This window comes from Pelophylax lessonae (genome assembly GCF_965119305.1).
Source record: "Pelophylax lessonae genome assembly, chromosome: 9".
Lineage (NCBI taxonomy): Eukaryota > Metazoa > Chordata > Amphibia > Anura > Ranidae > Pelophylax > Pelophylax lessonae.
The window spans coordinates 159,895,819-159,909,339 of record NC_138776.1 but is presented as its reverse complement, the minus strand read 5'-3'; the positions used below and the strand labels follow the sequence as shown (position 1 = coordinate 159,909,339).

The following is a 13,521-nucleotide window of genomic DNA, read 5'->3' as shown; positions in this document are numbered from 1 at the left end:
TTCAAAACAGCCAAACTTGGTGTTTTGAATGCTTTTCAGAGCCGAAGAGGGTATTGGGGTCTTTTAGACCCCCAGATCCCTCCACAAGGAGTACCTATATAAAAAAAAAAAAAAAACATTTTAAAATTTTGTAAAAACAGCAGTCAGCTCCAGCCACTGCTGTTAGAAATTGACATTTTGATCAGCCTTTACTCTTTATTAATCTGCAGTTTAAAGGTGTGATTTTCAATAGGCATATGATATCAGATAAAGCAACCTTACAAGTAAAAAAAAAAAAAAAAAATTTTACATAAAAATTGTCCATATTTTACCCCTTATTAAACCTTTACTTAACCCTAATCAGCCCTGATTTCATTGATTATAAAGCTACAACTTTTATTTTTTTTAAATGATAAACATGTTATATATATATACAAGTTATACTTCCCTGCTCTGTGCAATGGTTTTGCACAGAGCAGCCCCAATTCTCCTTTTCTTTGGTCTCCCGACGACACTCCGGCCTCCTCCCCCCTGCTGAGTGCCCCCTTAGTAAGTCGCTTGCTATGGGGGCACGCTTGCAAGCTCGATCCTGAGCCACGTTCTGTGTGTCCACTAACAGAGTGCTGTGCAGCTGCACTCCACTCCCTCCTCACTGACTGTGATTGTCTGTCTCTGAGCCAGTGAGGAGTGAGAGAGCCACAGCTCTCGTCCACATTGCTGGATCAAGATTGGGCTCAGGTAAGTATAAGGGGGTGCTAAGGAGGGGGGGAGGGGGCTGGAATCTACACACAGAAGGTTTTTTACCTTAATGCAGAGAATGCATTAAGGTAAAATCCCTTTAGCCTTTAGAGCCACTCTTTCCTCTTAGCTATTCTTTTTTTGCCTTTTTTTCAACCATTACAATGTTGAACCTTTTCCATTTTTTATCCACTTTTTTGTGTAGGAAAAAGAAAACTAGTGTAAACGTTGTATTTGTTCTAAATGACAATAAGTTATAAAATAAGCAAATAATGCAATTTGTTTTGTGTTTTTTATTAATACTTTCAGACACAAGAGAAAACTAAAAGCTATAGTGGCTGGCTCTACAGGTAAGTCCTGGATATGCTTTTGAAAAGTGATTTAAATGGTCAAGTCTCCCATAATGGCTTTTTCACTTTTAAATTGATGCTACATGCTAGGTGATTTTGCTAGATATTCTCACATAATAAAGGTACACTGGTAAAAAAAAAAGTCCAAACCTTCTTACTACATGGGAAGGCTCACACAAAGTACAAAGTGATCCCACATACACAAACAGGGGATTGCTAAAGTCATAAAAAGCTGGATTTGCCTTTGATCATTGGGGTATCCGGGCCGAGGCTTGATTGGCTCTCTTTTTCACCAGTCCCTCCAAGGGGAATTTTCTTCTCTTTGTGTCACGTATATTTTGGATCCTTTCTGGTTCAATTGTGCCTCACGTTTACTTTCTGGAGTGGTATCTTGGAGATCCGATCTTTGCTTTGACTGTGGCTTGTTTACCCCCCTCTGCGCTGGGGTATCCAAAGTTCCTGATGAATGGACGGAGGTCCAGGAAACACGTTGAGCCTACATTTACACAGATGTTCTATTTTACTTGATATATATGGAGAATGTATTGACAGATACTAAGATTTTATATTGGAATATTTTATCCCCAGAGATCCAATTTTAGATCCTTGAACATTGTACCCATTTTTCATTTTCCAATATGAATTGTATAGTTTGCTGTATGCCACCATCCTTCTGTATATATCTATGTTCATATGAATGTGCTCCAATGGTGTTGCATATATCCTTACCTATCCATCAAGAAATACCAATAAAATCTTTGTCTCATTGACCTCATATAAAGACCCACTATTTTGGTTCTCCTTTTTTCTGTTTTTATTATACATTAAACCTTGGATTGCGAGTAACTTGGTTTGCGAGAGTTTTGCAAGACGGCAACATTGTTTTAAAAAATGACACCTTGATATACGAGCGAGGTCTTATAATACGAGTAGCGTCTAGCAGCGCCACTTAAGTATAGTATGATCAGTTTTAATGTAAAAAAAAGTGGAATGATAGTTCGAATATTAAAAACAATATCCAGCGTTAAGGAGTCTGGCGCTCATTAGTGTAAAGCCGCAGGTGTATATGTAGCCAGAGGTTTGGGAGAACTGGGAGACACTCCCAGCTGGGTAAGGCGGGCATTGCACACATTCGGAGCAACTGGAAGTGACATCAACAGTTCCCCAGTGTCTCTGAGTTCTCCAGGAAGCGCTGGGAGCGACCAGCGCCCCCGACCTTTGGCCACATATACACCGGCAGCTTTACGCGGATGAGCACCAGACCCGTTAACGCTGACTATTGTTTTTAACATTGTGAGTGTCATTCCACTTTTTTTTTACATTAAAACTATGATCATACTGCAGTACACTTAGATGGTGCTGATCTTTTTGTTCTTTGTGTCACCTGATTAGGACTTTTTTAACAGAAACAACCCGCGCTGGAAACAGTGTGCCAATAACCTGTATTTTGTATTGCTGTAATCATTTTTATATGAATAAATGGTTGTGGAATGAATCATCTGAGTTTACATTATTTCTAATGGGAAAATTCACTTTGATATACGAGTGCTTTGGATTACAAGCATGGTTCTGGAACAAATTATTCTCCCGATCCAAGGTTGTACTGTACATATTTTAACAAGCTGCCAGCTCTCACTCACCTCCTATAGAAGGCCACCAGCATCTGACTTGCTAGCTTGAATGCCAGCAAAATTTAAGGCAGTGTTTCTCAACCTTTTTTCAACACAGAGGAACACTTGAAATAATGTTCTGGTCTCAGGAAACCCCTGCTAAAAATGACTATATCTACAACTCAAAGTACATTAGTGTGATGGTCGGTAGGAAGAATGCTTCTTACACTTGTGGTCATTGGGAAGAATTACCCCCTTACAGATAGCTAAAAGGATCAAAGGTGTCAGTGGGACTTTATCTGAGAGGCAGAAACTGGTCATTGCTCTGGAGGAACCATAGGGGTCCACGGAACTCTGGTTGAGAGAGAAACCCTGCTTTAAGGACTGGTTGGTTTCCTAGCTGTGTCCCTGAATTTTGCCATATTTGTGATACTTTGTTTTTTTATTTCCAAAAAGGCTTTGTTGTTTTGCAGTGCTTATAGCTCTCAAATGTTGATATGTCACACAGCATGTTTTTCAGATGTTTAGCCTTACAAGCAAGATAATGAAATGAATCTTAACCAAACTGCTATTTTTTCAGGAAACAGAGGATTCATGGATATTCTTGATATGCCGAACACTAATAAATACTCATTTGAAGGGTAAGTTTACTAGGGCACATTATGTGCCAGTGCCACACATGTTATTATATAGTAAAAAGTGATATATGATTGGACAAGTGCCATTAGCATCAAATGTATGGATGCTTAGTTTAACCTACTTTTAATCTCAAAAGTATGGCTATTTTCAAAGTATTTAAATTTGTATTGAATATTAGATGTATATTATACATATTGGGCCCATTAAAAGAGTGTTTTAGGGAGTATTGTAGTAAATGTCCCTTGATGGATATCTTCAAGGTTTAATTGTGCTCTCACCAGTCTCAAAAAAGATAGTAGACTTGACTGGTATTTTAAGTTATTAAAAAATGTATTTTAAGTAAATAATTGGGAATAATTGCAGTTACAGGGTTACAGGTTCCATGCTGCAAACTACTAGTAGAAGCTTTTCCCATAGCATACAATAATAGGGGCATTGTCAGTAGTGTATTGTGTGTCTATACCAGTAGTAGGTCTGATGGCAGGGTAAGTGTTCTCAGAGTTCAGGTTGGCCCCAGTACTGTAGATTTTAGTGATCCTGTATCCTACAGCCTATATGTAACTAGACTCATTTTACTGGATTTTTAAACTATGCAATTGCCCATTCTACCAAACTAATAGATTTGGTTTTAGCCTATGTTTGGTTACACATATTGTTATTGTTGCTACCCTGTGGTCTCTGACTCTGTATCTTAGGTACCATTGTTTATTTCTGTGTTTATAGGGCAAATCCTGTATGGCTGGATCCTTTTTGCAGAAATTTGGAACTGGCGGCACAAGCAGAACACGAAGATGACTTGCCTGAGAACTTGAGTGACATCACTGATCTGTGGAACAGCCCAGCAAGAACTCATGTAACTATTATTTTATTACTCTAGTATGAATAATGTTATAAATGATAATTTTCAGTATTTGGTCTGTCGCTCTTCTCCAAAATGTTATCTCACCTCCATTACATTTACACAAACCCTGCACTCCTGGTCTGTAATAGTAAAGGTATATTTAAAGATAGCTCAGAAGAACAGGTGTTATGCTCTAGTACTTAGTAACACCTATCCAGCAAAGGGCCAAGGCACTGCAGACAGGTACTTGTAGATTAAAGTGTATCGAAACCTAAAAATACAAATTTGTATACAGTATATTGCAGCTTACCTGTCTTTAGATGTAGTGGCTGCAATATTTGTTTTTCCAGGTTTTTTTTTTTTTCCTTAGTTTTATTCTAATAGTTCTGCAGATACCACCCTTCCTGTCCCAGAGGGACAACGCGTACTCTGTTTTCTCCATTACATGGGTGTGAGGGAAATAGTAGTTTATAGAAAATAGCTTGGAAGGAAAATTATATATTAATTCAGGTCAAGTAAAGTTTTGAGGACACTGCATTTTGGCTCGATCAACAGTTCTTTTTCATTACTTGGTGAAAATGTGCCTAACCTAAAAGTGAAAATGAATGCAGCCACCACATCTAAAGACTGGTAATCTGCAATATATTACGGCTTTGTTCTAAGTTTTAGATATCCTTTAAATGAGAACAGACTACAGTTATTCTTTCAAAGACCAGCAGGGTAATTCGTTTTTTCCTTTCTTTCTACACCATTTGCTCTTTTGCTTGCATAAGAACAGCAGTTGTTACTTTATGTATATGTGAATATAAATATGTTTATCTTCTGGTGTCATAAGCCTAGGCCTGGCTAAGAAACCCTTAAAGCAGTTTATTCTATAGGGAACTTTCGGACGAGAACCAACTGCCACCAAACCGGAGGACGATCGCTACCTTCGTGCTGCAATTCAAGAGTATGACAACATTGCAAAGCTGGGGCAGATTATGCGTGAAGGGCCTATTAAGGTGAGGCTAAGAATTATTGGCTAAAAAGTCTTTAAAATATAAAAGAGAAGAACCTGGGGAGAATACCTTAAAATACAACTAGCCAATAGATTAACACACAGCTGTACATATATGTGAACTTTTATTTTATCTGCTAAATCATTTGTAATGGGGTTCTGCTAGTCATATGATACAGACACCCCCGCCAGACAGTATGGCCACCATCTTGTGTGTCTCAGTGGGCATTCAGAATATACTGGCTGACCCTCAGGCACAGAACTTTGTGACTCTTTGTATTTATCCTTGTTTATAAAATTCAGTTATCAGTGTTTATATTTTGTTCTTTGTATGGCAGGCTCACTTTGCATAATTTCTTATGACCGCAATCTGGGTAGTTGCCTAATGCCTCATACACGCGATCAGAAAATCTGATGACTGATCATTAGCATTTTGTTGCATGATAATAATATCAAATTCAACAATGCGTACTAAACGTATGATTTTTTTTCGTACGATTCTGGAAAAGCTTCCCGGTTGCGTAGCTACGTATCGGATAGTGCAAAACAAAAACAATGGCAGTCTGGCTTTTTCCGGGTTATTTTAGTTTTTCTGATCATGCACGGTCTATCATTTTTTTAGCGGACGCCTACTGTACTGATTAAACGATTATCGTTCTCTAGGCTATCGTACAACAAAAGTTTTCATGTTTGCCCCTTCGCATTTTGTTGGATGAACTGTCGTGATCGGCTGTCGAAAGCTGTGTACTAACGATCAGATTATTGTGCCATTAATTCGAAAGTGTTTTTTTTAGTACGATTATCTGATCGTGTGTACGAGGCATACGACCCCCAGTTTCAAGATTTTTCAATACAAATTTGATAGAGGAAGTTAGAGGACTTGATGTATATTTGACAAAGCCGTGCGATCATCTGAACTATAATTGACTTTACAGTGTAAATACTTTAAATAGTAATGATTTAAAAAGGACAGGTTCAGTACTATCTCAGATACAAATATTGCACTGTAAATATTGGAAACTCAATATCTGAGAATGATTCAGGGCTAATTATAATTTTAAAATCTTCATTGTTACTTAATGTAAGCTAAGTTTCGCTTAGGCGTCAGACATTCGTGTCCTACCTACATTAAAAACAAAGTTTACAGAAAATGGAACATTTATTTAAGATGGCAATGGTAAACTGAACCTTCCAGCATATTAGAAAATTGCTTGTATGTGTGTTTGTATTTTTATTTTATTTTATTTTATTTTGCCTTTACATCACTATTACCATCATCCACACACAGGGGTCACTGCTGAAAGTCGTACTGGATGATTATATGAGACTGAAAAAGTTATTAGCACAAAGAATGGTTAATAAGGCAACCACCAGTACTGGTGACAATTCCTCAGTCACAGAGGTATACCATCTTATGTTGTGTGCAGGCTAACAAGCCTGGTGTGTCTCTAAGGGTGCAGTGGGTCTGCATGGTGTGTTTTCTATCTCACTCAACATCTCACTATATCTTTCTGTATTGATTAACATTAACTAATAGTCACTAGTGTTTTTGGTAAGTAGATAGGCATAATTACTTTTCTTTTTGTTAATACATAAGGCATACTCATAAAGGTAAGCAAGCCTTAAGGCCTTGTGTACATAAGCTTATATAAATGAGCAGCATCTTTTTCTTCCAGTATGTGTTACAATATGTTCAGTGGCAAAACGAATTATTTGATTCCCTGCAGATTTTGTAAGCTTGTCCACTTACAAAGAATAAAGAGTTTATAATTGTTATTATAGGTGTATTTTAAAGTGATTGTAAAGTCTCGTGTTTTTATTTTATTTTTTTTTAAATAGTCGGTTTTGCACAGGGCAGCCTGGATCCTCCTCTTCTTGGGTCCCTCTTCGTTGCTTCTAACGCCTTCTTCCTCCTGATGAGTGCCCCCACAGCAAGCAGCTTACTATGGTGGCACCTAAGCTGAGCTTCAGCTCCGTGTGTCCATTCAGACACGGAGCTGCCGTTCAACCACGCCCCCTCTCTCTCGATTGGCTAACTGACTTTGATTGACAGCATCAGGCACCAATGGAGCTGCCACAGTGTCTCAGCCAATCAGGAGGGAGAGTCCTGGACAGCCGTGGGACTCATGGACATCGCTGGATAGAGAGGGGGCTCTGGTAAGTTTTAGAGGGTGCTGGGAAGGCTTTTTATCTTATAGCATAGAATGCATTAGAATAACAAACCTTCTGCCTTTACAACTCATAGAAATTATACAGACAGAATATCAATCAAAAATCCAGAAAAAAAAACACATAATACAAATGTTATAAATTGAGTTGCAGTTCATTGAGTAAAATAAGTATTTGATCCCCTACCAACCAACAATAATTCTGGCTCCCACAGACTGGCTACAGTATGTGCTCATGTGGTACACAGATTAATCCTGTCAATTTAAGAAGGTGCTCCTAACAACTCGTCATATGTATAAAGACACCTGTCCACAGAATCTCTTCCTTCCATTCAAACCTAACCATCATGGGCAAGACCAAAGAGCTGTCAAAGAATGTCAGGGACAAGACTGTAAACCTGCACAAGGCTGAAATGGGCTACAAGACCATCAGCAAGAAGCTTGGTGGGAAGGAGACAACTGTTGGAGCGATTATTTGCAAATGGAAGAAATACAAAATAAACATCAATCACACTCGGTCTGGAGCTCCATGCAGGATTTTGCCTCATGGGATAGGGATGTTCATGAGAAAAGTGAGGGATCAGCCCAGAACTACATGGGAGGAGCTTGTGAATGATCTCAAGGCAGTTTGGACAGTCACCAAACAAACAATTGGTACCACAATACACTACCATGTATTAAATTCCTGCAGCACCCGCAAGGTCTTCCTCCTCAAGAAGGCACATGCAGAGGCCTATCTGAAGTGTGCCAATGAACGTCTAAATGATTCAGAGAAGGATTGGGAGAAAGTCCTGTAGTCAAATGAGACCAAAAGTGAGCTCTTTAGCAATAGCTCACCGTGTTTGAAGGAAGAAAAATGCTGACTATGACCCTAAGAACACCATCCCTACAGTCAAGCACAGAGATGGAAACATGATGCTTTGGGGCTGTTTCTCTGCTAAAAGTACAGGCCGACTTTGCCACATTGAGGGGCCAATGGATAGGGCCATGCATTGTAAAACCACCTTCCCTCAGCCAGGTTAATAAAGATGGGTCATAAATGGATCTTCTAGCATGACACTGACCCAAAACATACTGCCAAGGAAACAAAGGAGTGTCCCAAGAAGAAGCACATTAGGACATGGAGTGGCCTAGCATTTATCCTATAGAAAAGTTATGGAGGGAGCTGAAACTTCGAGTCGCCAAACGACAGCCAAGGAACCTTAGGGATTTACAGAAGATCTGTTAAGAAGAGTGGACCAAAATCCCTCCTGAGAGGTATACAATCCAACTACAAGAAACGACCTACCTCTGTGCTTGCCAACAAAGGTTTCTCCACCAAGTACTAAGTCATGTTTTGCGTGGGGATCATACTTATTTTACTCACTGAACTGCAACTCAATTTATAACATTTGTATCATGTGTTTTATTCTGGATTTTTGGTTGATATTCTGTCTCTATAATTTAAAATACACCTATGATAAAAAATTATAGACCCTTCAATTCTTTGTAAGTAGGCAAGCTTACAAAATCTGCAGGGGGTCAAATATTGATTTTACCCACTGTATGCGAGTTAATGCATGTATGGCATTTGAGCTTAAATGCATTCTACTGGCCATAATTTTACAATTTTATTTTATAATTTTATTTTTTTTTTTTACTCACACTCCTCTCAGAACACGAATTTGGTGGGTTTTATATTCTGCCTGTAAACGCCTTTGTATGCATGGCTACTTAGGCTAACATAGTGGTGCTTTTACTGGCTGCTAAGTTTTTTTTAAGCTCCGTGTGCATGAGCCCTAATAACCAGTGACTCCCATCTACCTTGTCCCACCGTGGATTCACATCTATCTCAATATACAGTATCACCACCTCTTCACTGAAATAATCAAGCAAACTGTCATCCTACTCTGTCAGCAGTTTGGTACTCAGTGTACAAAGCTGTAAGTGGGTGAAAGTACATATATTATTGTGCTACTCCACCCACCACAATGCAAAAACTGTGTATAGACTGAGCCAATGCAGACCCAGCTGGGTGGCCCTAGCAAGCAGGATGGTTTTGCCACACCAGACCACGGCATATGTAGAATTCTGGCCCTTATCTTATCTCAACAATGAGCGGCTTATTGTTTATTGTAACTAATTTTGTAAAGTAGTGAGGAAAAATAATCAATAATGTGCAAGGTGTCTCTTATTTTAATTCAGATCCATTTTTGCCTGTTCTTCCTTACATACTACATTTTATATTATTTCTGTACTACTGTACTTCCCTTTTTTAGCTGCATGGTACAGGATTTTCCATAGTAGAACCATTTATTGTTTCTATAGAAAGAAATGTCATTGATTGATAATTTGATTCAGATTTACTGTAGCTAGTACAAGAAATTTGAAGATGGATTGTTAGTTCCACTTAACAAAATTAGGCCAGTTAATGTAGCTGCCTTAGTTGGCAATCGTGGGGGCAAGGTGAAGTTGGAGTGCACATACCGGACATACACTATATCCAAAGTGCAGCTCAGTAACTCTAATCCTTGTAAAATGACAGGCTTAGCATTACTGAGCTCCCTGCCTGCCCGCTGCATCTTTCACACAGGCAGCTGCAGCAGCCATGACTCTTCAGTGATGTGGAGCTTGTTATATGTGCAGGGTCAAGGTTGATAACAAGATCAGCATCACTGAGCTGACTGCCTTTGTGTGTGTGTGTTAGCAAGCACACAAGCAGCCCTTCTTAAAGTGGAATTCCCGTCAAAACCTAACTAACACTAAACCTACTCTCTGCCACATTATAAGCCTATAATCAAACTCTGTAAACCAAAAATCGCTGTACGTACCTGTTCTGAAGCCGATCTGGTTTGGTCTCTAGCAATGGAAGCTGTGTGCAGGAGAGAACTGACAATGGCTGGAAAATGCCTGGGAAGTGATGTCACCCATAGACTTACTATGGGGCTTCCGTTGTCAGCTGCCCCTCCTGTACCCGCCTCCACACTGAAGAAGCTGCTGACGGCTCAGCGTGGGACCGAACTAGAGCGACTGTGGAAAAGGAATGTACAGAGATTTTTGCTTTACAGGGCTAGATAGATTAGGCTTAGATTGTGGCAGAGAGTAGGTTTAGAGTTAGTTAGGTTGTGACTGGATTCCACTAAGGCGGCCATCTTTGCTGTGGGGGAGAGGGTTTGAGCTATGTGAATCATGTACACATTCCTTTAGACAGTTAAAGGGGAACTGTGCAACATAGGCTTAATAAATCTTGTCTTAAAGTGAAATTGCACAACATCACCTTACCACCCCTTTTTTATCCCATCAACACGATCTTATCACCATCTTCTTCCTGAACTGAGGCTGCCACATGGCTAACTCCAGTGATTCAACTGCACATAGGGTTTGGGTTTATTTTGAGGTCAAGTGGTGCAAAATAGAGTAAAGCCCCATACACACGTACTGATCGTCGACCGAACGATCTGCCGTCTTTTGTCCGGTGCTGTCCTGTCGATTGAAAACTGCAAAAGACTGCACACAAATTTTGTCGGCCAACAACAGCCGACTGCAGAAGTGATGTCATGTGATGGTTAACTTTCCGTGTGTTTTTTCTTCTCTGAGCATGCCCAGTCTTGCAAATCTGCTGATTGTCGGCCGAATTCTGTACTGACTGGCGAACAATCGGCCGTTCTGGTGACGGCCAACAAATATTTTAAAGTCTGCACAACAGATTCTGTTCGGCCGAAAATGCTCTGTCGGCTGTCGGAAGCATCATACTAACAAGCCTACAATCGGCCGATCGGTTGGCAGCCGAATATTTGCGGCCGACAATCGGTACGTGTGTACGGGGCTGTAGGGTGTGTGTCGGTGGGTGACTACAGCTTCCTTTTAGATGCATTAAGGCCTGCATTTGAAATCAGTTTGAGATGCATCTGAAATTATAAGGGGTACATTGGCAGGTGCATTTGACCTGCATTTAAACTTTTTCTGACCCCCTTCTAAACTGCATCAACCTGCTTTAAGCTGCCTTTTATATCTACTGACGTGTATGGGGAGAGGGGTAGTTAGGAGTAAGAAATAACCTGTTGAAATGCACTAAAGGAGCTGTAACATTTATTTCTTTCTTATTTTGAGCAACATACATTTTTTTAAAAGTATCAAGTACACTGTCGACATCTCTCAATTCTGTTGCACAGCAAGGCATTGCTAAACAGGAACAATGAGACAGATCATGTGACAGATTTATAAGGTTACAACTTTAGTCATAAATGTCTCCCTTAGGCTGCTCCAAAGGCTCACTGTAGGTGAATGGAAACTGACCCACACAACTTCCTAATTATGAGCTTGTTTAGATTTTAGTAATAAATCTGTTGCAGACCTTGCAATATTTTGTAGTTGGCTGCCTGGGAATTCAGACACAGCTCACAAATACACTGAAAACCTGTCACATAGACTCTCTTAGTGAGAGGATCCTGATTTGCCTCTGTGCCACTATGCTGCCTAATTTATTTATTTCAGGTACTTATATAGCACTGTCAATTTACGCAGCGCTTTACATATACATTACACATTCACATCAGTCCCTACCCTCAAGGAGCTTACAATCTAAGGTCCCAAACTCACATTCATACATAGTAGGGCCAATTAACCTACCAGCATGTCTTTGGAGTGTGGGAGGAAACCCACGCAGGCACAGGGAGAACATGCAAACTCCAGGCAGGTAGTGTCGTGGTTGGGATTCGAACCAGCAACCCTCTTGCTGCCAGGTGAAAGTGCTAACCACTACACCACTGTGCCTAATAAATGTCCTCCATTGGGTAGCTTTTAGATCAAAGTTCCACTTTGAGTGTCCAAGCAGAAAATAGTTATCAGGTGGAATTAGATGGTTTGACTTGTACATATGACATAGTCGAGGATGCCAATCAGACAAACAATATCAATCATTCACAAGGTAATACCATCTTGTTTTGTGTTTTAGTTGATTCAGAATGACTTGGATGAAGACGAGGATCAAAGCCCAAGACACGGATCGCTACGCTTCAAACACAAGCAGCCAATTGAATTGAAAGGACAAGATGGAATCCACATTGTTCATGGTAGCACAGGAACTCTCTTGACTTCTGACATCAACAGTTTACCAGAGGAAGATCAGAGAGTCCTAGGGCGTTCTCTGGAAACTCTTAGCACAGACAATTGTGTTTTTAATGACAAAAATGCCCGCACAGAATCTGCCAAGTCCACTCCGATGCACAAGTTGAGGGATACCATCGAGGAGAGCCCTCTGGAGATAACCGAATTATGACTAGAGGTGGCCTCATTGGTCTAGCAGTTAAGAAGAGCGTACTGAGCCACTGCTTCAGCATTGTGGCAAAACAAAAAAGGAAAGGGGGCAGCTGATGTGAGCGCAGTTTAGGCTGCCAAGAGTCTGTATGCAAAATGACCAGCGCCCCACCATCCAGAGCAGACGAGAAGGTTATATCAAAAGAAAATTTCCCTTCCCAAAAACCCAGAGATTATCTTCCACTGTGACTGGAGGGAGTGTACTCGCACCATATCGCAGTGTTTCTGGTGACTGTCAGACATGAAAGAACACCAATTTGTGTCAACAGGGTTGAAAATAATGCTAAGAATGGCTTGGTACAAAGAATTCTTTTCTGCTGGCAGTGTTGTTCAACTTTCCTAGTGTTTAAAAAACATACTTAAAAGACCCTAACACTGGACAGAAACACTGCCACTAGGCCCGTGAGGTCATAGCACGCTCAGAACTTTAGGTGAATGTCTTTCAGTTGTGCTGACTTACCAAAACGACACAAGTTTCCGATCACCACTTCCAAGACTTCTGAAAGAGTTATAGTGTGTCATTTTAATTTATTTTTCAATGTATGTGGATTTTGTGTTTTTTTTTCTTCCCTTTTTTTTTAAATGTTTGTTATGATGACGAAAACAAAATGATAAATTAACAAAAGTCTCGGTTATTTCAGCTAAAGGTGCTAATAAGCTTCAAAGTGAATGTGGCTATGTGGGCCCACAAAGTTTAAAGCTGAACTCCAACTTTCTTTTCACTAGAACTGAATGGAATGAACAATCCCAGTATAGATCATACCTTTGTACCATGTTGCTCTGTTGTCTGCAGTTCCCCTGATATTCTGGGTTTAGTTGTGGTTTTGTATCATGTGATACTCTGTATATCCAGCTGATGGACTCTATCCCTTCCACAGCCACTTCCTGCAGCAGCTAGAGTCTA

The 13,521-nt window shown here is 40.0% G+C and overlaps 1 protein-coding gene across 2 annotated transcripts in view; it reads left to right on the top strand.

The window, feature by feature from the left end:
- Positions 1–13,277, top strand: part of CDH23 (cadherin related 23) — a 1,628,602-nt gene extending 1,615,325 nt beyond the window's left edge. For both annotated transcript variants that reach the window (XM_082268007.1, XM_082268006.1), the window contains 5 exons: positions 1,027–1,067; positions 3,258–3,318; positions 4,040–4,169; positions 5,036–5,158; positions 12,256–13,277. In XM_082268007.1, coding sequence (XP_082124133.1) covers positions 1,027–1,067; positions 3,258–3,318; positions 4,040–4,169; positions 5,036–5,158; positions 12,256–12,579 — 679 coding nt within the window. In that variant the 3' untranslated portion in view covers positions 12,580–13,277. The remainder of the gene's footprint in view (positions 1–1,026; positions 1,068–3,257; positions 3,319–4,039; positions 4,170–5,035; positions 5,159–12,255) is intronic.
- The last annotated feature ends 244 nt before the right edge of the window (positions 13,278–13,521 follow it).